Genomic DNA, 25,193 nt, shown 5'->3' with positions numbered 1-25,193 from the left:
GGAAAGGGGGAGCAAAGTGTTAATCATCTGAGGGATATATTGTCAGCACTGAAAACCAGTTAAGGATAACGGGCAAATCTGTAGTTTAGGGAATTATTTTCAGGATATGGGGTAATCCTCATCCTGGAAAAAACCCCTTTCAATTAAAAAATACAATTTAGCCAATTATTTTTCTCAGTATGAGCCCAGGAAGCCAGCACTTACAATACATATAATGCTTTTTATGGTAGCATGTGCAGTAGACTTTTTAACAGACATAAAAATCTAAAAAGCAAACTTTTCATCATGAAGTTACCACCCACCCATTCCACTGAGCAGCCTGATAATTAGACGTATCATCTGGCTACTGCGAGACGTTCTATAGTCCAAACGGCATGGGGATCACTCTGAAGCTGCTGGCAGATAATAAGATACTGTAGATAATGAGGCACTGTACATTACACTGTTTGGATCAAAGGTTTATAACTCAGTCCACTGGGACCCCCAGTCAGAACTTAATTCACCTGAGCCAGGTAAGGAGTGAGCGATATGGCACAACTGCAACATCATGACAGTTTTCTTGATACACAATATGCATTATGATATTTCTGAAGTCTGATAAGTTGGAAGAGACAGAACAGTAGTGAAAAGGATATGAAAAATGGTGAACACAATGAGTTTTAACCAAAGTTTCACTTACTGCACATCACTATATCCAATTAAACACTTTTTGAACTTCCAGCATTACTGAGGTCCCCTGACAACTTTGGCAGTCAGGCCACTTGGGAGCCTTGACTAAACCTCTTTCTGATGAAAACTGGTCAGCCTTGGTTAGGTGACCACATTCATAATGTACTCAGAAAAGCATATTGTGATGTAATATACACCAATCAGCCAATTCATTAAGCGTCTATCTACAGTCTCTATACCCTTTGCTCCACTTACTATATAGGTGCACTTTGTAGTTCTACAGTTACAGACTGTAGTCCATCTGTTTCTCTGATACTTTGTTACCCTGTTCTTCAGGGGTCAGGACCCCCATGGACCCTCATAGAGCAGGTACTATTTGGGTGGTGGATCATTCTCAGCACTGCAGTTACACTGATGTGGTGGTGGTGTGTTAGTGTGTGGTGTGCTGGTCTGAGTGGATCAGACACAGCAGTGCTGCTGGAGTTTTTAAACACTGTGTCCACTCACTGTCCACTCTATTAGACACTCCTACCTTGTCAGTCCACCTTGTAGATGTAAAGTCAGAGACGATAGCTCATCTGCTGCTGCACAGTTTGTGTTGGTCATCCTCTAGTCCTTCATCAGTGGTCACAGGACGCTGTTGGCTGGATAATTTTGGTTGGTGGACTATTCTCAGTCCAGCAGCGACACTGAGGTGTTTAAAAACTCCAGCAGCACTGCTGTGTCTGATCCACTCAGACCAGCACAACACACACTAACACACCACCACCACATCAGTGTTACTGCAGTGCTGAGAATGATCCACCACCCAAACAGTACCTGCTCTGTGAGGGTCCATGGAGGTCCTGACCGCAGAAGAACAGGGTAACAAAGTATCAGAGAAACAGATGGACTACAGTCTGTAACTGTAGAACTACAGACTGAAACTATATGGTCAGTGGAGCTGATAAAATGGACAATGAGCGTAGATACAAGAAGGTGTACTTTATGAAGTGACTTGTCTGTGTTTCCTGTAACATATACTGTATGTGATCTACACCGTTACCACTGTAAGCATGTTTGAGGACAGACGTACACTGTTTACGCGCATTAGCTATCTCGCTTCAATGCTCTCTATGTGGCTGCGTCCTAAAAAGGCTCAGCTCAGCACAGTCAAGCTGCCCATGCCATGAGTGTTTTGTCTGTGCTGATAAGTCAGATCAAAGGTAAGGCAGGTCTTCACTGACAGCTGTTATGGAGGCGAGATTAGTGGAAATAATGAAAAACATAACAGTGATCTCCTTAATATCTCTACAGTTTCTTCTAGACAACAATGAGATCAGATGGAAAGACAAATGAGACTTTTGCTTAAGTCTCCTGCTGCTCAGATATCTCTTCTCAGGATTATATAAGTAGATGTATTTTACTCTGTATCACTGTAAAACTGAATTGAGCAACAGATGGTACATAACAAGCAATACACTGTCCACTATAATACAACCAAAGGTTAAATATAAATATACAAACTGGACGAGTAAGAACGTTCAAGAATACAAGAGTGACTAAAATACTGCAACGCTGATTCTGCTATAATGAACGATCATAAATATTCATAACTGATGCTAAAAAGTTTAACCAATGTTCCATTTTCAGTCTGTTAGTCTTTGCAATGCATGTCAGTTCATTTTGATTCCTCAAGGCTTTGCCAGACCTTTCTCCTCTTTTCTGTGGGAGTAAGTCATTCAAAGGGTGACTAAACAAAAACTTGTAATTTATAAGTTTCACAGCTGAAGCTGAGGTGCAGTCCTCATGAGCCTTTAGTAGAGATCTCAATAAAGTCAAACGCTCAGATTTGCCAAGATAACAACGCTCATGCTTATCTGCAACTAAACTCCCATCTCTTCTTCACCTCTCAAGCATTTCATGCCTCCTTTTTGTCTAATTTCTCCTAAGGAATCAGCCACAAAAGAGTGACACTGCACAATAAAATCTTCAGTGTTTTTAAAGTTTAACACCACGTTTGCTGGTTAACTGTATTAGTTAAACTTCCTGCTTGAAAACACTGAAACAAAGGGCTGCAATCACAGGCGACTGACAGGATGTTGTTGCTCAGCAACAGAGAGACGCGCTGCCAGAAGAGGTGCTAAAAAAAATGCCGTGTGAGCCCTCAAGAAAAAATACACACTTCTTTTTTTCACCTCCAGAAAAACAGAGTGTGAACACCCCTCATCGTTCACCTCCTGTAAGCAGGATTCTATAGATTTGCATTTGGACCAGGAACAGAATAAAACTGTGGACTGTCTGGGGATCCGAGGACCAGATAAAGAACTGTTAAGAACTCCTTTAAACACCTATATAGTATTCCAGACTTAGGAATTCATTTTAAGCTCATTATTCAGTAACTTGTATGAAATGAATTTAGTTAAATAATTATAATAATTTATCACTAGTAATAATTTTATATACATCCACACACACAGATATGTATAAATAAAATTACATTATTACTACTACTACTAATAATAATAATTAAATATATATATATACACACACTGATCAGGCATAACATTATGACCACCTCCTTGTTTCTACGCTCATTGTCCATTTTATCAGCTCCACTTACTATATAGGTGCACTTTGTAGTTCTACAGTTACAGACTGTAGTCCATCTGTAGTACCCTGTTCTTCAGTGGTCAGGACCCCCATGGACCCTCACAGAGCAGGCACTATTTGGGTGGTGGGTCATTCTCAGCACTGCAGTAACACTGACGTGGTGGTGGTGTGTTAGTGTGTGTTGTGCTGGTATGAGTGGATCAGACACAGCAGTGCTGCTGGAGTTTTTAAACACTGTGTCCACTCACTGTCCACTCAATTAGACACTCCTACCTTGTCAGTCCCCCTTGTAGATGTAAAGTCAGAGACGATAGCTCATCTGCTGCTGCACAGTTTGTGTTGGTCATCCTCTAGTCCTAGTTCCGCAACACACACTAACACACCACCACCACGTCAGTGTTACTGCAGTGCTGAGAATGACCCACCACCCAAATAGTGCCTGCTCTGTGAGGGTCCATGGGGGTCCTGACCACTGAAGAACAGGGTACTACAGATGGACTACAGTCTGTAACTGTAGAACTACAAAGTGCACCTATATAGTAAGTGGAGCTGATAAAATGGACAGTGAAACAAGGAGGTGGTCAGAATGTTATGCCTGATCGGTGTGTATATATATATATAAATATATATGTATATGTATATATATAAACAGTGATAAAATAGTAAAATAGTAAATAGTGATAATTTATTTCAGTGTTGGGTCGTAAACGTGCAGCAAACTTCAGAAAGAAAAAGTTTCGTTTTGCTTTTTCAAGTTGAATCCTGCAGACAAAATGTTCTAGCTGACAAAAAGTGCCGCCACATCTGTGAAGAAGAGTGCTTTAGTCCATGATAGTTTGTCATAAAATATTTTAAGCCGAACTTGCAGACTGCTTTACTGACTCGCTTTATTTGCAAGGTACACAGTGAACAGTGAAAACAGGCACATTAGACGCTGTAAGTCTCCAACATGGAAACACTTTCGCTTCAGATTTGAACCTGAAACTCTCTGATATCACAACTGAAGCATTTTACAACTGCGCCACTGCTAAATCTCATATTAAAGCTTCCAGGTTTAAACACTACATTATTATTGTTATGTTAGCATGGATCCTTAGCAGGGTTGGGATCTAACAGAATACAATACTGTGAATATGTATTCAGAATACAGAAAGTATCTGTACTCAGTCCAAGTTACATTTCATAGGCAGTTACTTTTACATTTTTTACATTTTACATATGTCTACAAAAATGTCTCTGGTGTTCCTTTATTATGTGTAACACCAATGACGATCAGTAACACCAGTGACTCCTATGGACAGATAGAAAAGTGGACGTTTCTGTAGAATGACCCCTTTACAAAATAAACGCAACAACAGCACCAAGAAACAGAGACGAGTGGATGAAGCAGTAAAAATAGACACTTCTTTGTGTTGCATTCACCAGATTGATCAATGTCATGTGTAAACAGCTGCATTCAGAAACCCACATCCTCATCAGTAGTTCTCCAGTAATCTTCTTTTTAGCTTGTATACAGCGTCTAAAAAGTGATTTTGGCATCTTGGTGATAATCAGTTCAGAAGTAATTAATTTGACTCTCCGCAAAAACACCCGCTCCTGTTTGCCACCTTTCCCAATTCCTGAATAAACTAAATGGAGTTTCCATCAACATTTAACACCACTGACACTTGTTAATGCACACAACACTGTGCTGCCAACACCAATTATATGAATCTCATTTTTTTTTTTTTGTTCTGAGCCATGTGGTCATGGAAACCGTATGAGAGTCAAGACAGAGAAGGAAAGCGCTGAAAAGAAAATAATTGACTGAAAAACTCCCGTGAAATGGCAAAAACTGGCAGAGTTCCTGGCTCTGAAATGCTGACAAGAATTAGAAATGATGGAGTGACAATGCATGGTTATCTCGCTTTGGAGTCCAAAGCTCAAAGCAAAAACAGTCTGAGACTAGTCCTGCAAGTGAATGCTAATGTGTCTGGGGAAACAAATCTCACAGAACCAGCTCATGGTTTATGACGGGAGGAGAACAGATGTGGTCAGAAACGTACCGTGGAAGGAAAGCCGTCCTTTCACGGTGTTCTTGCCCATCTTGTTCTCTGCCACACATTCGTAGCCCCCTGCGTCCTCCTGCTGGAAACTGGGGATCTCCAGAACAACATTGGAGTTCTTCATCTTCACTTTGCTGGGAAACGGAACTCCGTTAGCCCTTCTCCACGTGATCTCGGGAACTGGACTGAAACAGTCGAGGAGAGAAAAATATGACGCGTCCTTCTAACAAGGCAATTAGAAATGTTCATACGGTGATGCTGTTAACGTAGTAATTACCCCTTGCCTGCACAAAAACAGCTATTTCTGCCTTTTAATCTCCTCTTCTCCAGTGTCTGCATGAGGGATGTAGGGAACCATGTATAGCTCATCCACTAATGGGATCAAGTTAATCAGCAGAATTGCAAAAAAAGCTGCTGTTTTTCCTTTTTTTTCCTGCAGAAGATCTGAGATCCTGCTTACTTCTGACATTGTGTGGAGGGCCTCCGTTTAGTTACTCCGAATTTTCAGGCTCAACTGACTTCACTCACTTTACTCTGTTGAAATTTGTTCACGCTACATCACCCTCATTGCCTTTTAGGCAGCTTCACAGGAGAAAAGTGAGAAAAACACGTATAGCTCATCCACTAATGGGATCAAGTGAGCCAGCAAAACTGCTTTGGGGCAAAAAAAATCCATAAATAAAGAAAAAAAAAAGGTTGCTGTTATACGATGATCCCTAAACAGACTTTGACAGGCATAATTTAAAAGGTGGTGAGAGTAGGCGGGAAAAGCCGAGCATGGTGGAAAAACACGCCTGGCCCTGAAAAGTCAAGATCCCCATTAAAAGAGAAAGAAACAGCGACTGACTGATTGAAAAAGCTGTGGAATTCCACTTACTTTCCCAGAGCGAAACACTCCAGCGTAACGACAGATCCTTTGGCGGCTGGAACCATGTCGGGGAAATGAACTTCTATTTTGGGCTCGTATTCACCCATCGCTCCTACGGCACGCAAAAGAGTTTGTTTATCCATTCATAATTCATATACGTCTCGAGACATGTGCATAACAATGAGCACAAACGGCACGTGAGCTTTAAAACCACATGGGCGACTCTTGGTGGGAGGGAAGTGTTATCTTCGACCTGAGCTCGGGAGAACGAGATACAACAAAGGCCACAAATAATTCACGCCGATCTGGGGGCTGAGGCGGTGTGGTGAGGCATGGTGTTTGCAGCTGCTTTTGCACTGGTGGTGAATATTTCATTCAGCCATTGGCAAGGTTTGTTTTATAAGAAAGCAACAGCAGAACGGAGGTGAGATTTCCTAGAGAGCAGTTCGGGGTGCTAACCAGGAAAACCAAAGGCCTAACTGCTATTCAAAGTAGTGCAGCTTTAAGATAAAGGGAAAAAGAGTCTATATAGTGTACAGCCAACATAACATATCACTGCTGTCGGAAGAAAACCTCGTATCTCAATTTTTCAGTTTTTTACATAATTTGAAAATACCTGTCGCCCTTTACATTGAGTGTGAATTACATTAAGAATGGTCCAAGAGAAACGACTCAAAATGACTCGGAGAAATGTCTGGTTCCATTGACTTACATTAAAAGTAAAGTAGGTTTTTTCCTTCTCGTGTAAAGTTACCATTTTGGAGATATGAGCTTTCCTTCCGTCAACAGCGAATATAAAGCAAGTGCAGATACCAGCATCCAGTGTTAACAAGAAGAGAACATGTGCGTCTTTTGAGTCTTTTTTCTTCTCAGTGATTCTCTGTTGTGCTTTTGGGGAGTTTTTTCTGTTACTGTCACCCCTGACTTGCTCATTAAACGTTTGGCTTGGATTTCTGACAATGTCTGCCTCAAACCAGGGCCCCACTAGTTTTTCATATTAATTATTAATGAATAATACGTATCCAAAAACGCTGATAAATCAGTGGAATTCCCCTTTTAAGCTGGTATTGCTGCAGTTTGTTGGTGATGAATTATTTACATATAGAGACCCTAACATGAATACAGTACAGCAAAAGTCTGAATAACCCATGGTAAATGGCATGTTCTGCTAGAGGGAACGTATTAAAAAATGCATTTTTCTGCAAGTTTTAGTGCACAATTTCTATCTATTTAATGAGTCTAACATATTGGGGGAAAAACATAAAATATAACATGTACCATAACTTTTGCACAGGTCATAATTTGTTTTATTTTCTCCCAATAAGTTGAGCAATTGTTAAATTGTGTTAAATTCACCAAATAAACAGTCATTGTGCATGAAAATGGGCACAAGTGTGTTCTCTGTAGTGGACGTTTTACTTATTTTCACTCAGAAAATCAACTAAACATGTCATGTGACCAGGGGCTCACAAACATTTGCAAATAACTGTACATATGAGCTGATTTCAAATGAAAGAATGCTCGCTAATATACCAAAAATAAAACAGATAGAAGTGATTTAGCTGAAACGGTCACTGCCACTCCCACCAGGAGTATCGAAACTACACCCATGGTTTCATTCATATGTATTGCAGGTATGTTTCAGTTGCCCAAAGACAGTCTAGTTAGACGAGATGATGTGTGTGATTTCCCCAGATGATGTTTACAACTGAAAAAGCATGCAATATGGCACTGTTGTGAGGGCTGCTTCAAGCCACTTTTAATGTTCCTCAAACAATCCATAAAGCATCAATTCATGCGCGTTAACACAGACTAGCGCAGGCGCTGAGTAACCTATCAAACCATTCCTTTCCATCAGCTATGATCGCAAAACCTCCTCACCGTCTGTTCTCAGCACCAGAGGGGTAGGAGAGCTGAGCACTTTGCCCTTCGTGATGCGGTTTACCACCACGCAGGTGTAGTTCCCCACGTCCGACGGCTCCACTTTAGCGATGTAAAGGTTTCCCGTCTCCTGAGAGACAAAACGTCTGTTGTCTTGCTGGACAAAGTACGGGTACTCGTTGAACACCCAGGCGAAGGACAGGTCTAAAGAGGACACGACAGGCAACAGACAAACCCCCCCAACAAAGATTACATAACGTCTAGTGTATAAATTACATCACACAGTACTGCAAATCTGGGTTACCCTTCAGTTTAAGGTCCATAATTAGGGACCCAGCATAACTCATACTTACATAACTCACTTATGTAAACACATTGATAAACGCTTATGCAGACAACTGCAGGCTGGGTAGACAATCATGGGCAGTGTTGTACCTGGCTGTTGACATAATGGCTGTAATTGTTGTTCCTAAACGTTTATATGGATCATTTTACTGAACTGGTTCAAAATAAATCTGACTGGCTTGGACTTGAGTTCCTTCTGCTTTGAATGACCCTATTTAAAAGCCATTTTTTCACCACCAAAACATTCACAACACTACCAAAACTTTACCAAATGTTCAGGTAGTGTTGTGATTATTTTGTGCTGATTTTGAGCAGATCTCAAAAATGCTAGCCAGTATATGACCAGCAAACACAGCTTTGAACAGTTGTACACACATTAAATCATGATATTTTTCATTAAAACACAAAAAAGTTTACTTATTTGTGGAAAATTCATTACGGTTGTCACTGATTTTCAGACTTTGGGACACATTTACTTCAAAACAACGGGATCTAACTGCTCTCCATGTGGCCATGAGGGACAGAGATGCAGCCTCACTTCCTGCTCTAAAATGAGGGGTGTGGCTAAAACAAGAGTCCGCCCATGTGACATGAAAATGTAGGACAGCATTTTTTGGATCTTTCAACTTCAGCTAAAAAGGTAGGTATTATTTTTAAAAGTTGAAATTTAGGGGTTAGAGTTTGGGACAGACACCTCCCAACAGAAAATCCCCTAAAAAATATGATTTTGTGTATCGCTGTTGTTGGAAGAAAACCTCGTATCTTTTTAAATTTTTGTCGTTTATTTCAGTTTTTGACATAATTTGAAAATGTCTGTTGCCTTTTACATTGCATGTAAACCTTATAATGAATGGAGAAAAAGAAATGACCCAAAATGACTTGTAAGTCTGGTTCCATTGACTTACATTAAAAGTAAAGCATGTTTTTTCCTTCTCCTGCAAAGTTACCATTTTGGAGATATGAGGTTTTCTTCCGACTACAGAGATATATTAACTTATTACTATATCAATTAATGTCATGAGTTTAAATAGACATGATAGCATAATCCTTCTAACATCTAGAATGTTTAATACTTCCTTTTTTATACTTTTTTACTGTGCAGTTTGAAGTAATTCGGCAGAACAGTCCATATCGTACTTGTAAGTTATGTAAGCGTCATGAATGTTTCACTGAATCATTAAATCGAGACTTCTATATAAAGTGTAAATAAAATCTATTATTCATAAATCCCTAGTGCTAGGTGTAATAAAACATGAACTGTGAAAAGCGTGTGTTTTAGTTTTACATCACGCTTAAATGTAAGTTATCAATTCTTCAGCTCTACAGCAGTTAAAGTTAAGCTCAGCCTTGAGTGATTCATAAATAAAACATGGCGTAAGACTGAAAAAGCATTCAAGCAAAACAGACCATGTTCTCTGGCCTCACCTCCTGCGTATGTAGGCGTACCACATAGTAAAACGACTCCTTGGCCCTCGCGCACTGACACAGCACTTCTCGTCTGAGTTTTGAAATTCAAGTCTGTGATGTTGGGAAAAAAAAGACAATTTTGAGGGTGGTGAAAATCTAAAATAAAATGATATATAAAAAGAGCAGCAGTAGGAAAAGCTGAAATTCATTAACTGAAAGATGAGTATAAAGCATTTACTCCTCGCCCACTCGGTAAGAAAGCACACATTTCTGATGTAATTGCTGATTCTAATTAAGTAGCTGATAACAGGCCAGGGCGATAGAATAGTATCAGTAATTATCTCAAATTAAAACCCCCATGATAACGATCATTTGTTCCGGAAGGTCGTTTCCGTTAGGTGTTTTAGCAATTCATATTCCATCTAGGCGCTCAATTGTGCAAGAGGTGAAGCTTGAAACAATGACGACGTTAACGTTTTTATGGCGGAGGGAAAAAATGGATACTCATTTGTAGCCAATCAGGTTGTTTATGGCTCTGGCTCTGCTGCCTCAGCGAGCATGCATCAGAAACTAAACCCAGCTATAAACAGCATTAGCAGGCCAGCGACAGCCACAGTCATAAGACAAACTAATTATTGACAGAAAAGGTCTCTCAGCGTAAGTGGCTCGGCTGTTCTAAGTAAGACGGTGTTCGTGGCGGCAAGATTTGTTGAGCGACTGCAGAAGAGGTACATCATCAGCTTAGAGAGCACATTTCTTTTTTTAGCCTTGCGGAATGTTTTGAGAGTCGTAGGCAGGAGGATGCAGAGGTTGCTTTATTTGGGCTTTTCCAGGAGTCGAGTTCAATACGAGCAGAACGCTCAAAAACAAAGGCAGACAAGGTTATCGCAGTCAAATCTGTAATCAGCAAACAACAGCAGCCAGGAAAAGGTCATACACAGAAATACCAGAAGCAGAAACAAGAAAAAACTCGTAATGAGGCTCTGTAGTGCTACAACAGCTTGGCAAGACTTTCTGAACTGCTAAGGACAAAACAAGAGTGCCATGAATGGTGAACAGGATGAGGAGGAGCTGGAGGAGAAGAGGAACCAGTCAGAAACGAAGGAGCTGCTGCGGAGTCTCCTTTGTGACTTTGCGACACTTTCACTCTCAGAAAGAAAGTTTTTGAACTGTCACTGAGCAGCTAACCTCAAGGTTATGTATTCAGCACTTATATTACATTATAGCTATAGTTTTTAAGCTACGTCTGACTCCATACACAATGTCTTCACTCCAGGATCATTTTTTTTCTATTTTAAAATGATTTATTTCACTTGTAAACTGTAAATGCCTTAAATGAGCATAAACATCGACGCCATAGTCAAATTCATCCCATACTGGATTGAGCATGTCGGGTGTCGCTGCACTCACGGCTCTTTCAGTGCGATTTCGGAGATCATCCAGTGTTGTGGAACCAACGACGAACGCTCTGAGCTGCTGGAGGTTCACTGCCCACGAGCCATCTTCCACGGACAGTCAGAAACTCTATGACCCCCTCTTTCAATTGGATTGTGATTGGTTCCTAGGCGCCTCATGGTAGTAAAAATATGGCGCTTTGAAATGGGATTAATCTTTTTGAATCTTTTTGAAAGGTACAGTGAATGTAGTGTACCTTTAAAAGTCACTGTACATAAATGGACCTTAATTGTTGAGGGTGCATTTACATTGGTTGTACCTGATGAACCTGTACTTGTACTTGTACCTCTTTTTATGCGACTGCTGTATTTCAAGTATTGCCAAAACATTGAGTTGGGAAACAGAAGTGTCGTTCATTACTATTTTAGTTTAAGTCAATGATTGTGTGCTCACGGCTTCACAATCACTGCTTGAAAAAGCCCAGTGGTTATTGTTGAAATCCTTGCCCATTAAACATGCTATGGCTTCATTTACACAACAGGTAAAAGTGGCCCAAATCTGATCTTTTCCTTCATATGTGACACAGATGTGTGTCAGTGTGAACAGATAAACACACTGAATCTGACATTTTCAATTCCGATTTGAGGCGCTTTCATATGTGGTACTGAAATCCACGTATCCGATCTGCAGCAGTGCGACTCGGTCTGAACAGATTTTTTGTCAATCCAACTCAATAGTCTTCTTAGTTTCGCGCTGATGAGACTCAAACATTTAGGCTGATGTTTTTATATTAAAAATTAGAAGAAAGTTCTTGCAACCGCTCCGTGTTTGAAGAGATTTCGAAAGAATTGGCTGAACGCAGTCATAAGAGAATGAGTCAAAAACAGTTTACAGAATCCAAGGACACTAATCAAAGAAGTGACCGTGCCCTTTTTACGGCTTGAACACATTCTGGGTGATGAGCCCAGCTGTCAACCATTGGAACTTCATGATGGCTCCTGTGATGCTGGTGAAGATGAAGCTGATCCTCCAGGAGCGACTGGCTTTCGTTGGCGGTTGTGATTGTTTACCTCTGGATGAGCCGTGAAGCAGCGTGACGCTCTGCTCTTTTGTGCATGTGGGTCAGTTTAGGAGCTGATCTGTTCAGACTGATGATACAGATCACATTTAAAAGATAATGTGAACAGCCAAACAAAAAATCAGATTCTGTGATAAAAATCAGATTTGGGTCACTTTTACCTGCTGTGTGAACACAGCCTATGTAATGCCGTTGCTTTATGGGTTTATGTCTGTACCTGACAGCATGAACAAAATTAAAAAGCTGAAATGAAATGATTTTTTTTGGCCTAAGTAATTCATGTAGGCTATAAATAGAATCCCCTGAATAAAGCGCTTCTCTGATGCAGGTTCACGTTTCTGTTGACACATCGACTAGAAACATCGGGACAAAAGCATTCAAGCATCCCAACAACAAAGATCACTTACATTTTCATTTTGTGCTAGAATGTTATAAGGATTTAACACACTGTCTGTAAACACTTTACCCAAAGTTCTGTTTATAAGTCACTCAAAGCATCATGGGGTGCAGGAGTAACGTGGATAGTATGTTTTCTGACAGTGTAGCTACTGAGTTATACATGCTAGCCTACGACTAGCCCCAGCACAGCTCTGCTTCATCCAACATAACCAGTTTCTGGTTCTTGTTTCTGAGTTTTTGTCGTACACACAGAATATTGGCTGAGTGAATGATTAACTAAAAGAGGTTCACAGTAGGCTTTTAAATAAGGTCTCACCGTGGCTGTCTGGAGATTCAGAGCAGGACTGCAAGAAATATTTTATACTATTCTTTAATATTAAATAAATTCGAACAAATGTTTTGTTATCAAACTGAATGTTAGGTCGTCACCAGTAGCATGCAGCTGCCCACTCTCCACACTGGATTTACTGGAGATCGCAATTCAGCACAGCTTGTGAGACTAACTTAAGGTGATAAAAATGGTCTAAATAAGTTTTCTGCTGCTCCAGATTGCTAGCTAGCTTGCTCTCAGTTGCTTTTATTACCAAGAATAAAGGAGTGTGAAGGCTAGCTAAACGTCCAGAGCTGTAGGAAACTTATGCCACTGCAGTGGGCAATAGCCGGCCCAGCTGAGTTTGGTGTGTGCTCCGGTATAAAGCCTTTGAGTGGCCTAAAAACCTTCTTTACTCCCATGTTCACTGATAAGAGCTGACCAAAACGCTTTCCTGCACCACTTCAAAGATGCTAGTTTGGACAGGGATCCCGGTTTAGCATTTTAACGCAATTTTAATTGCTATTAAAAGAATTTTTATCATTAACATTCTTTATTATCTTATAATATTTCAATTATGCTTAATTAAACATCAAAATACACCCAACTGTTGCAACAGTGCTCATCTTATTCTTACAGAATATGTGAATGTTCAAGATAATTTGATAGAACATTCAAAAATGAAAATATTCAACAGTTATTCGAGAGTCAGAATCCCAACCATGCTGGATGTCCATGACAGGATAGTCAGCTCTGCTTAACTGCTTAATAGTAAATGTGCAGTTTGTGAAAATTTACGATAAAAATATTTGGACTTTATTTAAACATTGCAGTACTGTTTTGTTAGTGCACTGGTTTTGTTAGTGTTCCAGCTTAATGATCTCCACATAAAAGGACCATGATGCGTATTGTGTATCATGAAAATGTCTTCAAATATTGTGATTATATTTTGCCCACCCCAAGTCCAGGCTTAGTGCTCTGACCTTTAACAGCACAATGTTTAGTGTGACCGTTCATAACAGCAGTCGGCTCTCACCGGGTCAGGACCATGCTGTGGTATACAGTGGGTGACTCACATGCGAACTGGAGGCTGGCTCTCCTGCTGAGAATGGCTCCCAGCGGGTTGAAGGCAGTGCACTGGTAGATTCCCGCGTCCTGGGCCCGCTCCAGACTCCTAATGACCAGGTTCCCCCCAGACAGCCGACGGCGTTGGTCGGCCCTGAGATCAATCAGTGTGCCGTTCAGCGACCACCTGCGGAGACACAAAAAATCACTCACCGCAAAATCCTCAGCGGGCAGCCACAGACTTCAGACCAGAGCTGATTTAGAAATGACTTCGGATGTGGCCATACACCAACTAAAACACACTACAGACAGCTGAGCGCTCCGTCACAGATAATTAAGCTTCCACTCACAGAAAGGAGACACTTAGCTGTGTTTTTAACCCTCAGACGTTCAGAGTTATTACAGTCGTTTTGCTATGATATTTAAATGTAATTGCATAACTACAACATTGCACAGCTACACAATATACTACATTTACATCTGCACTTCCAACTTTCCCAGGGAAGTATGATAAATACATTCTTTTGCAATCAAATTCAAATCATCTCCTCTTCAACTTACAAACACAAATGTGCTACCAACTGAAACTGAAACTTTCAATGTTCCATTGAACTGTGATAAGAGATAAGAGATAAATACCGACATAAAATATACAACATGCTTTAATATCACTGGCAAAAAGTGCAACTTCTATCATGCCTAGTGTTAGTTAATCGAGTTACTGCAGTTTCCAGTGACTGTAAAAACTAATGTACCACCAGTTAAAAGTTGTTTATTTGATAAATTTATTTTGACCTAATCATAGCAAGACAGCAGTGTTACCAAACGTAAACATAACTGAAGTTTCAAATATTGGATGATGTGACATCCTACATTAATACAACATTTATTAAACCTAACAGATGAGAGTGTTCTTGCTAAGTGGCTGGGCTGGTCAGACACACACATGCTTGTATAAAAAGACACTTCTATGGTACAAAATACATTTTAGGACATCCTCACACCACAGCGTCATGTTTCAGACTGAATAATGACTTCGCTCATGAGAAAAACACATGAGTAAAAACACGTCTCAGCTCTCGTTCGTCAGGGCAAACAGGTCGTTTCAAATGGCTTCAGGTGAAACTGGAGCAGAGAAGGCAAAGGGCTCAGCTAAGCAGCCACAAACTCTCAGATGGTAAGGTTTATGTGACATTAGCAATTTGGTTCTTTCTCACTAGATTAATAGTAAGATTACTAGATAAAATTACTAGATTAAGGATGAAAATGTACTATGACCACAATTTTCTGAACTGTGCTTTATTTTGTTCTTTTATTTGATCAACATTAACACTCAACTCACACAGTATCACTGTGTTTTCTCCTGTGTCTGCTTTGGTGTTGGAGACTATTGGAAAATTACAGGACAAAATGGTAAAGTAAAAGAAAAAAATAACACCCCCGGCCCCAAGTCGGTTATAAGAGGGCTCGGAATAAGATGACCTGTAATGTGAAGACTCAGTCCAGGCCTATGCGTAGTTTAAATTCATTCTATCCAGCAATAAATGGACAAACATGAAAACGTAACTCTAAAAATGCTGATTTGCAAGTTGGTTCTTCAACTGGACAAACTGCTGATCTAGGTCACTGGCTTTTGTACTGTTTGGTTGGTATTCTGAAGCTCTTTTCAGTCCAGTCTCTTTATTGGTCTTTAATTACTACTAGAGAGGTCATCAATCCTGCTTCCTCACGCTTCAGCTGCCTCAGTCAACAGGGCTTTGGATCGCAGCCCACCGGAGGTCAAACCAGCTAGCGTGCTATTCAGAAGCCAGGCCAGTCCTGCAGGGACCCGCTCAAAGTGTGAGAGAGATCACTAAGATCTTGGAGCTTGCCAGTCTTTTACTTTGACTGGGTGTCAGTACTATCCCCACGGTTCAGGCTGTGCACAGAAACTGACGCAGAAGGAGGAGGAATCTGGCACCACATGCTAATTCACAAGCATGAAAATAGCGCCTAGAGAAGGGGGAAAAAACATCTTATGAAGGAGCCGAATCCCTCAATGCCTGGAGGATTATATGACACCCAAATCCCCATGACACTGGTATTACCCACACCTCCTGGTGTGTTTATCGAGTCGATGTGTGAGGTGCTTTGCACGTTCGCTATCGAAAATTCTCAGCACCCAGATAAGGCAGGACATGGGCTGGTTAGCTGCCGCCCACACTTCGGAATTCGCACATTTATTCCGAAGCATTACTCGCTTTCTCTCGCCGGCGCAGGTTAACCATACATCGCTGGGATGCGATTTCACATGAATCCATGCTTCTGTCCTTGTCCCACAGGCCGCTACGAGTATTTTTATTCCTCGCCTGTGGAGTTTAATGCCTGGGCCTTTTCAGAACCGTTATCTGTACAAGCAGATGTACAGAGTGCAAACACGAAGCGGATCAGGGGGTAAGGACCAGAACAAAAAGCCCTGCTCTTAACATCCCCGCATTAGAGGCAATCGCACTCACATTCTGGCCAAATCACCAGCTGCTTCTGATGTGATCCACCCCCCCAAACACCCCCCACCCTCCACATGAGATGCAAATGGCAGCCGCACACGGCATCAATAGGCCGGTTTCAGTTCTACAAGCCAGTTAAAAATAGATGTAGATGCAGAGAGAGCTAGGCCTGATGGAGGGCACTTGACACGCGGCTGCAAATAGGTGCCACATCCAAACGGAGCAAGGGAGCAAGAGAGGGAGAGCGAGCGAGGTACAGAAGGAGGTGTGAAGTGAGGTTACATCCGCCTCAGGGCTTTTCTGGAAAGCGTCGGTGTCTCTCGTGTCACCGCGGCTGAACTCTAGTCAACCCTGCTGTTCATATCAATTTTGTATGGAAGGGGAAGGACAGGCTTGGCCGATGATGAGACTGGCGCTCTGGGCTCTAGAGCTGCAGGCTCATCTGCTCAATCTCCCCTTTCTCTCTCTCTCTCTCGCTCTCTCTCCACTCATCTCCTGGAGCTCAGACGTCCTGCACCTGTAGGCTCACCCTGGAGAGAAAGCCACGGCAGCCTACGTGCGATCCGGCCAAGAAAGAAATCTCTCTCAAACACAGACGCACAGCCAGCGTGGGCCAGCCACTCTCAGCTGGCTAGCAAAGCTTGGCTCACCCTTAATGACTCACACGCTCACAAACTCTAATCGAGGTGGGAGATACTTTACAGAGCCCACAGTGTAGAAAGCGAAAGTTTTTTAGTGCAATCTAGCAGCAGTTATTTGCTGTTTAGTTGTTTAGTCTTCAGTCTGTGGCTGCATTAGTGGCTCACACCCAGGAAGAAACCTAATTCATCATGCAAGACCCAACAGGGCAGTCGATGGTGAGTTGTTTCATAAACTTTAATAGATGAGATGTGGTGGGCACAGAGTTTGACACTGTTTCTTAAAAGTTCATTCTGTAATTTGCAGTGACATTTCCGTCTCCAGTCATCAGAGCTTACTGTTGGGTCTCTGTGGATTAAACCAGATCTTTCTGGCAGTTCACTCTTGATGCATCTTGCCATGACTCAGCATGGAGATTTCACAGGGTTTGTCAAGTCTTTAGGCTTTGGTGGTTGTTTTGTCTATAATATTATTTTGGCAGGAGTCATGTTAGCAAGTGTTATATTGCCACCTGTGAGTGACAGCAGCAGTTTAACCCCCTTAATCCCTAAGGGTATGTTTCCCAGATGGGGATTAATCTTCCAGACCTAGTCCAGGACTACGTTTTCATTTCAGTGGAGAATCTCACCTTCAGAATGCTGTGTAGTCCAGGACTAGGCTTAATCTCTGTCCAGGCAACTGACGCTTATGCTGCATGTACATGAGGTTGTTTCAGGCCTCATAGCGGTACGTAACTGACGCTGTGATTGAGTGGTGTCGGAAACTGGGAAATATCAGATTTCTCCACGTGTAAATTGCACTTGAATGACCGACAAGTCCTACTTACAACTCTGGATTCTAGACGATATACAGTTTATGAGCTGTGATGTATAACGACTCACTTCTATTAAATCTATGTGTTTAACACAGCAAGGGAAAGGCAGGATTACATTCTGCTGACCTCCATGCTTTCTTTTTCCGTGTGGTGGGCATATCAACGAACAAGCACTGGAATGGATTGAAGTTTACTAGTTAACCATCTGGTATATATAATCTTCCAATGAGCACCTGAACGCAGCATGATGGTGGCATGTAACCATAAAAACTCCGGCATGGTAACAGTGTCATTGTTGAAAGGGATGACTATGACAGGAGAGGAGTGTCGATTCTCTATTTAAAGTGGAAAAAGGCAGGAGAATGTTCTGTACTCTATTTCTGTATAATACTGGGTGCACCAGGACTTCAACACTGAGATCTTCAGTGTCCAAAACTCCCACCAAATCAACATCCATCAACAGTTAAGCAACAGTTAAGCAACAGTTAAGAAAATTGAACTCGACAGAACGCTCTATTGACCACAGCGGCACCTTCAACCACCGACCACAAACACATAGGCTATGTTCACATTACAAGCCTCATTGTTCAAATCTGATTTTTTGCTCAAATCCGATCTCTCTGATATGATGGTTCACACTCGTTTAGGTAAGTGACTCAAATCTGTCATCAATGTGAACAAACCGGCGTCCTGAAATGACTCTCATGAGCTCATCCTACTCAGTAACGTCACGTGAATGAATCACGTGCATCATCAGCACAAACTAACGAGCAGAACGAGCTTCGCTGAGAAGGTAATTAACTCTGATCAGCTCTCAGCTTCATTATTAGAGCGAGACGAAGGAGAAAAAGGTGAGATGAGCTGCTTTTCCACCGTTTACAGGCTTTAACTTCTGTTCGGCGCTGCTGCCATGGTAACGCTGAATGATGGCGCAGCGCAGTGGGGAAAAAAGGCACATGAATTTCGATCTGAGCATCACATTAAGGTCACATGGCCATGAATCGGATACGTATCCGATCTAGGACCACATATGAAAGTGGCTCAGGTTGGATTTGAAAAGATCAGATTTGCGTCCACACAGCTCTGAAAACATCAGATCTGAGTCACATTAGAGCGGATTTGTGCCACTTCAGCCTGGTAATGTGAACGTAGCCATAAACTCCACATTAGACTCTGTGACTTGGTTTACACCTGGTCACTTCATGCGTCTTGGGTATCTGGATTATATCTGGACAAGTGTAACGCACCCAAAACACATTTAAAACAGACACAAATCTGATTGCACAAACCACTTCAGGAGGTGGTCTGAGACACATTTGAGCCACATGTTGTAGCAGTGTGAACACACCCATCTCTCCAAGACACATTCGACAAACAAAACCCCTCCTAGTACAACCCAAACCCCTCCCCATGCAGTATGTCACTGGTCACATTATCTGGGTCTGCAAGGAAGATAATCACACTGGACGCACATAGTTGGGGACTGGACGAAACGAAAAGCTTAACAGCAATGCAGACAGACACTACTGTGCCAAACAAACTGCAGATGAAAAGGCTGAACGGATAAACGACTGACACTCAGTTGCGTATTTGCATATTCTGTCCGACACAGCAATCAGATTTCAGTCTGACAAACAAGAGATGCATTTGACTACCAAGTATAAATGCATGTGGCTAAAATCTTATCAGGATACAATCCAGATACTAGTCACTTGAAGTGATCAGGTGTAAACGGGGTCTTTAAGTGGGCTAGAGGTCTTCTACCTGAGCTCAGTCCAACGAAATATCAGGTTTTCGGCTGAGTTCGGGCTGATTTTTCACTCTCAACATCGAGTCAGGCTTGGGTCATTTTCTAATGAATGATTTTTCTGCAGTGGATTTGTTTCTATTTGAAAGGAATATGCCTACATAAATTTCATGCACTATAATCTCTCACTCTCTTTTTCTCGCACAGCATATGTGTAGAACAAAGCTGGTCTGTTCGCCATGGACAAAATAAAAACTAATTAATGGGAACAGTTTAAAATTCCAGATGAGTCAGGGAGATCCTTACAGGGATCATTCTGATCTGATACACTGGTCATGTACAGTGTAGAGCTTGCAATAGTGCTCTGGCATGTCGTCTCTTCAGTGTCACACTGACCGTGGATGCAGCCATTCTGCAGCAGTATGAGGGGATTCTGGTCGGTCAGGATCGGGTCACAAAATTTAGCAGTAGCAGCTGGAACTGATTGGGCTGGGTCTTAAAGTCACGAGTACAGGTCAGGTTCAATGTTACGCTCCTGCAGACCTTTGACCTGTTTCCTTACTTCAATTCTTCAGCTCATAATTACAGCATATGTGCATATTAGCTTCACAGTAGTTACTGAATAAGTCATAGCAGTTACTGAATAATATGTCTTAAGATTAGCAATTAAATAATTTATGATCATGAAATTTTAACTGATGATTAACTGCCATATAAATAATCCATCCATCCATCCGTCTAAACCGCTTATCCTTCTGGGTCGTGGTGGGGTGCTGGAGCCTATCCCAGCTGTCATTGGGCGGAAGGCAGGATACACCCTGGACAGGTCGCCAGTCCATCGCAGGGCACATATAAATAATCACAATTAGTAATTTGTCTTTTTTGCTTATTGTATGCAACTATTAGAGTGAGCTTGAGCTCAAATAAACAAATAAAGGAGTAAACAAACATCAAATAAACAAACATTTCTCACTGCTGCCCTCTAAAGGTGTTAACAACCATCAACTAAACAAACATTCCTCACTGCTGCCTTTTTTGCTTTCTTTCATTGACATGCATTTGCCTCACTCCAACGGACGAACAACTATGGAAAATAACTGGGAAAAGCTTAAATAACTGCAGCCAGCTCAAATAACTGTCATAAGGTGATAATGTAGGCCTACTGAATAATAGGCCTGGAGTTTAATGGGTTAAAACTCAGGGTGCACAATATGGACAGAATACCATACAGATATTACTGCATACTGCAATTGTGAATTGCCTTGGTGAACCAGTAATGTGTTCCTGTATTATTTTGACCTAAGTTATTTATGTTTGTTGGACGGCATAAATGCTTTGATTCATCCTCCACAGAAACCCATCTGGGATGTGTGAAGATTGATCAGGACGCTCAAAGCACACAAAACATTTATATCCGTATCTGCTAAACGCTTGTGGTGGCGTTAATATATGCTTTTTTTGTTCATCCATGGATAGTTTGATCGTTCCAACTGCGTAATTTTCTTCACAGTGATTTCCCAAAATGCTTGTCATTTAGCAGCTGATACTCGCCTCCTTGATCAGAATGTCCAGTTCTTGTAGAGATAATTTCGGTAACACTTTCTATGAATTTCACCTTTGTAAGCATCTATAAACACATTCATAACATGTTATAATGCATTCATAAGACATTTATAAAAATGCATTATACTTTATAGCCATGTTTATTAGGCATTATGGATTGTTAACATAATACATTATAAGTACTGTTCATAACAAATTATAAGAGCTCATAAGTGGTATTTGTCCGCTCTAAGTAAAGTGAAGCGTACTGTACTAAAGCCTCCTCCAGTGTTCAGAGTGAGGCTTCAAGTTGAAGTATTTACTGAAGGATTTACTGAAACACTAAAACATTCACAGTAAAGCTCATTACAGGCTTCAAATGTCAGAGTTTAAACTAGAGCTGCATCAGTGTTTTACCCAATGTGGGAAAGGTAATGTTCACCACCGTTAGCTTGGTATTTGTCTTTACTTTACGCTCTCCAAGCTGGGACTGACTTCTTTGGCACTGACATTATAACATGTTATTAACACTATTTATAATGCATTATATTAACAATTCATAATGTATAATAAACATGGCTATAAAGTGTAATTCATTTTCATAAATATTTATAACCATGTACATAATGCCTTATGAATACATTATAACACGTTATAAATGTGTTTATAGATGCTTACAAATGTGACATTCATAGAAAGTGTTACCAGAATTTCTTCCTTTTCTGTCTTCTTTCCTCTGTTTCTACAACTGGTGTTAATGTGTGATGGATGGATCCGTACATTAGCGCCTTACACATTTCAGTGTGCTTGACGTCATTTAAACAGTGTGTCATGGTACGTCAGTTACAAAAGGCTAAAACTGTGATAAAGATTTCTTAACATAATTGTGCAGCACATCTACCTCTGCTTTTAATGAACCTGGCGACCTTACGAGGGTGATTTATTCTGTGAGCTGACAACTCTATGGCAGCAGCGGGGGATAAGAGAAAAGAGGGCTCGGACCTATTTGCACATCAAGAAAGGCACCTGGGCTAAGGCTGCGGCATTGGAAATGCATAAAGCCCGTGCATAGCCGGGAGAGGGGGAAGAAAACCAGAGAAGCAATGAGCGAAAAGGTACAGACCCTACAGAAAAGCCAAACAGCCACTGCTCGCCTGTAAATGGAAGGAAGAAATGGGCTTTCGACACAGGAGGAGGAACAACAGTGAGCTGGGGAAGTGATTAAAGATTCATTTCCTTAAGACCAGACTCTCCAATCATCCTCTCCCAAGACGCTGAACGACGCACTGCTGCTGCGAACTGACTGCGCTAAGACTGTGTCTGTATCCACTGAGGGAAGAGCTTGTTTGCATGTCTAAAAGGTTATAGTTCAAGGTTAGCTCATTTCAGAAAACAGCTTTTGCACATGCACAACAATGGCAAACATATAACATCTCAATGTTTGGAAACATTTTCATGATACACATTTCATTTATCTTGATATTTTGATTTTATAAGGTTTGTAAAAAAGTGCAATAAATAAATGCACCAGCAAAATTGCAGCAATTTAAATAAAGGCCATGAAAAATGTGACTATAATGCTTTCAATTCAACGACTGCAAAATAAACTATTTAATAAGAGGTAAAATCCAACAACTGGTCAAAATAAATGAACAAAATAACAGAATAATAAGCCGACATGCAATCAGCTATTTTTCGAGGTGTGTTACGCATTTTTTGAAGATCAAGTCTTGCGATGCGAGAGATGTGTTTGTGTTCTGTTTTTACACACTGGACTGTGTACATTTGATCCCTTTGTGTGAGGTAAAGGTAATATATTCGAGATTTTAAACACTCATACAGCAGCAAACCACTATTTTCTATGTAAAGACATAGTGTAGTAACAGTATCCTGAGCAGAGAATGAAGTCACGCCACCACTGTGTGTGCTGCAGTCCCAGCTTCTCTGTTTTTTGTTTTCATAGCCGGGATGGCCACACGTGCACGTTAGTCCTGCCCCGTCAACACGTCTGCCCCCTGCACGTTTTGTTTTGCCCTCCCTAAGCAGTGACCCCCCTCACAATTTAAAGCGGGATGGAAAAATTCGAACAAGAAGCTGGTGAAACTGAGGACGACCTCAGCTTCACTGAGGGCTGAAATGCCTGAAAAGGGATGAGGAGGATGCTCCTGCTGTAGGGCAACATTAACTCATTTTTGCTGTTTCACAGAATCAGTAGTCAGTGTTGTTTTGTCTTGTTTGCGAATGTTTGTGACAGCAGCTGGTCAGCTTTACAGCAGAAACCGTAACAACAGTTTGCTAACCTGCTACCAGCTAACGTTAGTTACGTTACTTGCTGTGTGGTTGTTCTCTCTAATGTTATATCATGGTGTTTGTGTGTACAAGGTTTGCGAAGGGTTTTAATGGCCACAAAGATCTAAAAAGGCATCGACAATGTGCGTCCACAAATTTGGGGGGCGGAGTTTCTGAAGGAGCCCTGAAGGGAGTGCTACTTTAACAATACTCAAAGCGATAATGCATCTTTTTTTGTGCTGGCCAATCAGATCAAATATTTGAAATATGATTTCACAGAGAAAAATAAGCACAACGTGAACAAAACACTTTTTAGTTTATTTTTACAAATAGCAGCGCCACACTTGCTAGATAGTAGATCACTTTCTAAAAGGGCAAATGACAAGACTTTATATATGTAAAGTCGCACCAAAGTATCTTCACTGGTAAAGCTGTAGTGTTTATGTCTGAACGGGGAGAAGGGAATCCCTCTCTACCATGTGTGGGACGATGTGTTTGCTACTCTGTTACTGTCAATATTGGGTATTGGGTCAATATTGGGTCAATATTGGGTATTGTCACTAACGTCACGATACATATTCTGACCCAAGCCTCGTGATACATTGTAACAGAGGTCACTAATAGGTGGACCGCGGTCCGAGTCCGGACCAAGACGCTGTCCTATGCGGACCTGGACCTACAACCGATAAACTATGGAGAATTACTTAATTTCGACGGGGTGGTCCTGTTTTAATTGGCGTAGATTTCTAGCCTTTATGATACCAGTTTAGCAGCCCAGGAGACTCACAGACCAATCACGTGTTGTAAATATCATATGTGACGCTACTCAGCCAATCAGATCTGTGCGTTACGATGAGCACTGAGACTCGAGTGAGTGACGCACACACAGGGGAGGGACGAGGCGAGAAACAGCAGTCGGAGAAGAAAGTGAGTCAGAGGGAAGTTATTTCACATGGCGTGATCTAAAATTCAGTTGACATTCAGTTGTTGACTGTATAAGATGTTGATATTCCTACTAGGCTACTTCAGTAAACTGTATATGACACTGAATCATGCAAGTTAGACATTATGATGTTCCGAACCTTCGCTTGAGGAAATTTTCTGTAACTGGACCATATTAAATTTTAATTAAAGACTCCTGCATTATAATATGATATAATGACCAAAAAAAAACCCCACTAAACATACAACATACACTTTTGGTCTCTGTTTTCACTAAAATTTGTTCTAAAAACTACAGTATATCAGACAGTATGTCAGACTATCAGACAGACAGCTAGCTAGACAGATAGATAGATACTTTATTGATCCCGAACGAGCTAACTTTCCTTCGGGATCAAAAGCATCCATCCATCCATCCATCCATCTATCTATCAATCAGAGACGGGGCTATTTAGTCTAAGCAAAGCCTCAGTATCTTTGCGAAGTCTCTGAGTTTCATGCTGTGTTTCTGAACCTGACTTTTTCAGTGACCGTGAAAGAACTCTCCCACTGAGATGCAGCAGAAGATGGTCATTAATATGGCCACTGCAAGAAAAAATGTTGTGACTGAAACAGATCAATACATATCACTGTATCTCTCAAGTATCTCTGTTTTTTTTCTATTTTTATTTTTCTACACC

At 41.2% G+C, this 25,193-nt stretch overlaps 1 protein-coding gene across 1 annotated transcript in view; it reads right to left on the bottom strand.

The window, feature by feature from the left end:
• The window catches only part of cntn3a.2 (contactin 3a, tandem duplicate 2), a 117,891-nt gene that overhangs the window by 69,066 nt on the left and 23,632 nt on the right, over window positions 1-25,193 (bottom strand). Inside the window, exons 4-8 of the mRNA XM_036591925.1 lie at window positions 14,066-14,241; window positions 9,826-9,918; window positions 8,056-8,259; window positions 6,184-6,286; window positions 5,307-5,491 (exon numbers count right to left, since the gene is read on the bottom strand). Of these exons, the coding sequence (XP_036447818.1) occupies window positions 5,307-5,491; window positions 6,184-6,286; window positions 8,056-8,259; window positions 9,826-9,918; window positions 14,066-14,241 (761 nt within the window). The remainder of the gene's footprint in view (window positions 1-5,306; window positions 5,492-6,183; window positions 6,287-8,055; window positions 8,260-9,825; window positions 9,919-14,065; window positions 14,242-25,193) is intronic.

Source organism: Colossoma macropomum, unplaced genomic scaffold, assembly GCF_904425465.1.
Source record: "Colossoma macropomum unplaced genomic scaffold, Colossoma_macropomum, whole genome shotgun sequence".
NCBI classification, from domain to species: domain Eukaryota; kingdom Metazoa; phylum Chordata; class Actinopteri; order Characiformes; family Serrasalmidae; genus Colossoma; species Colossoma macropomum.
Note: the sequence above shows the minus strand (reverse complement) of the source record. Positions and strands in the feature narration are given on the sequence as shown.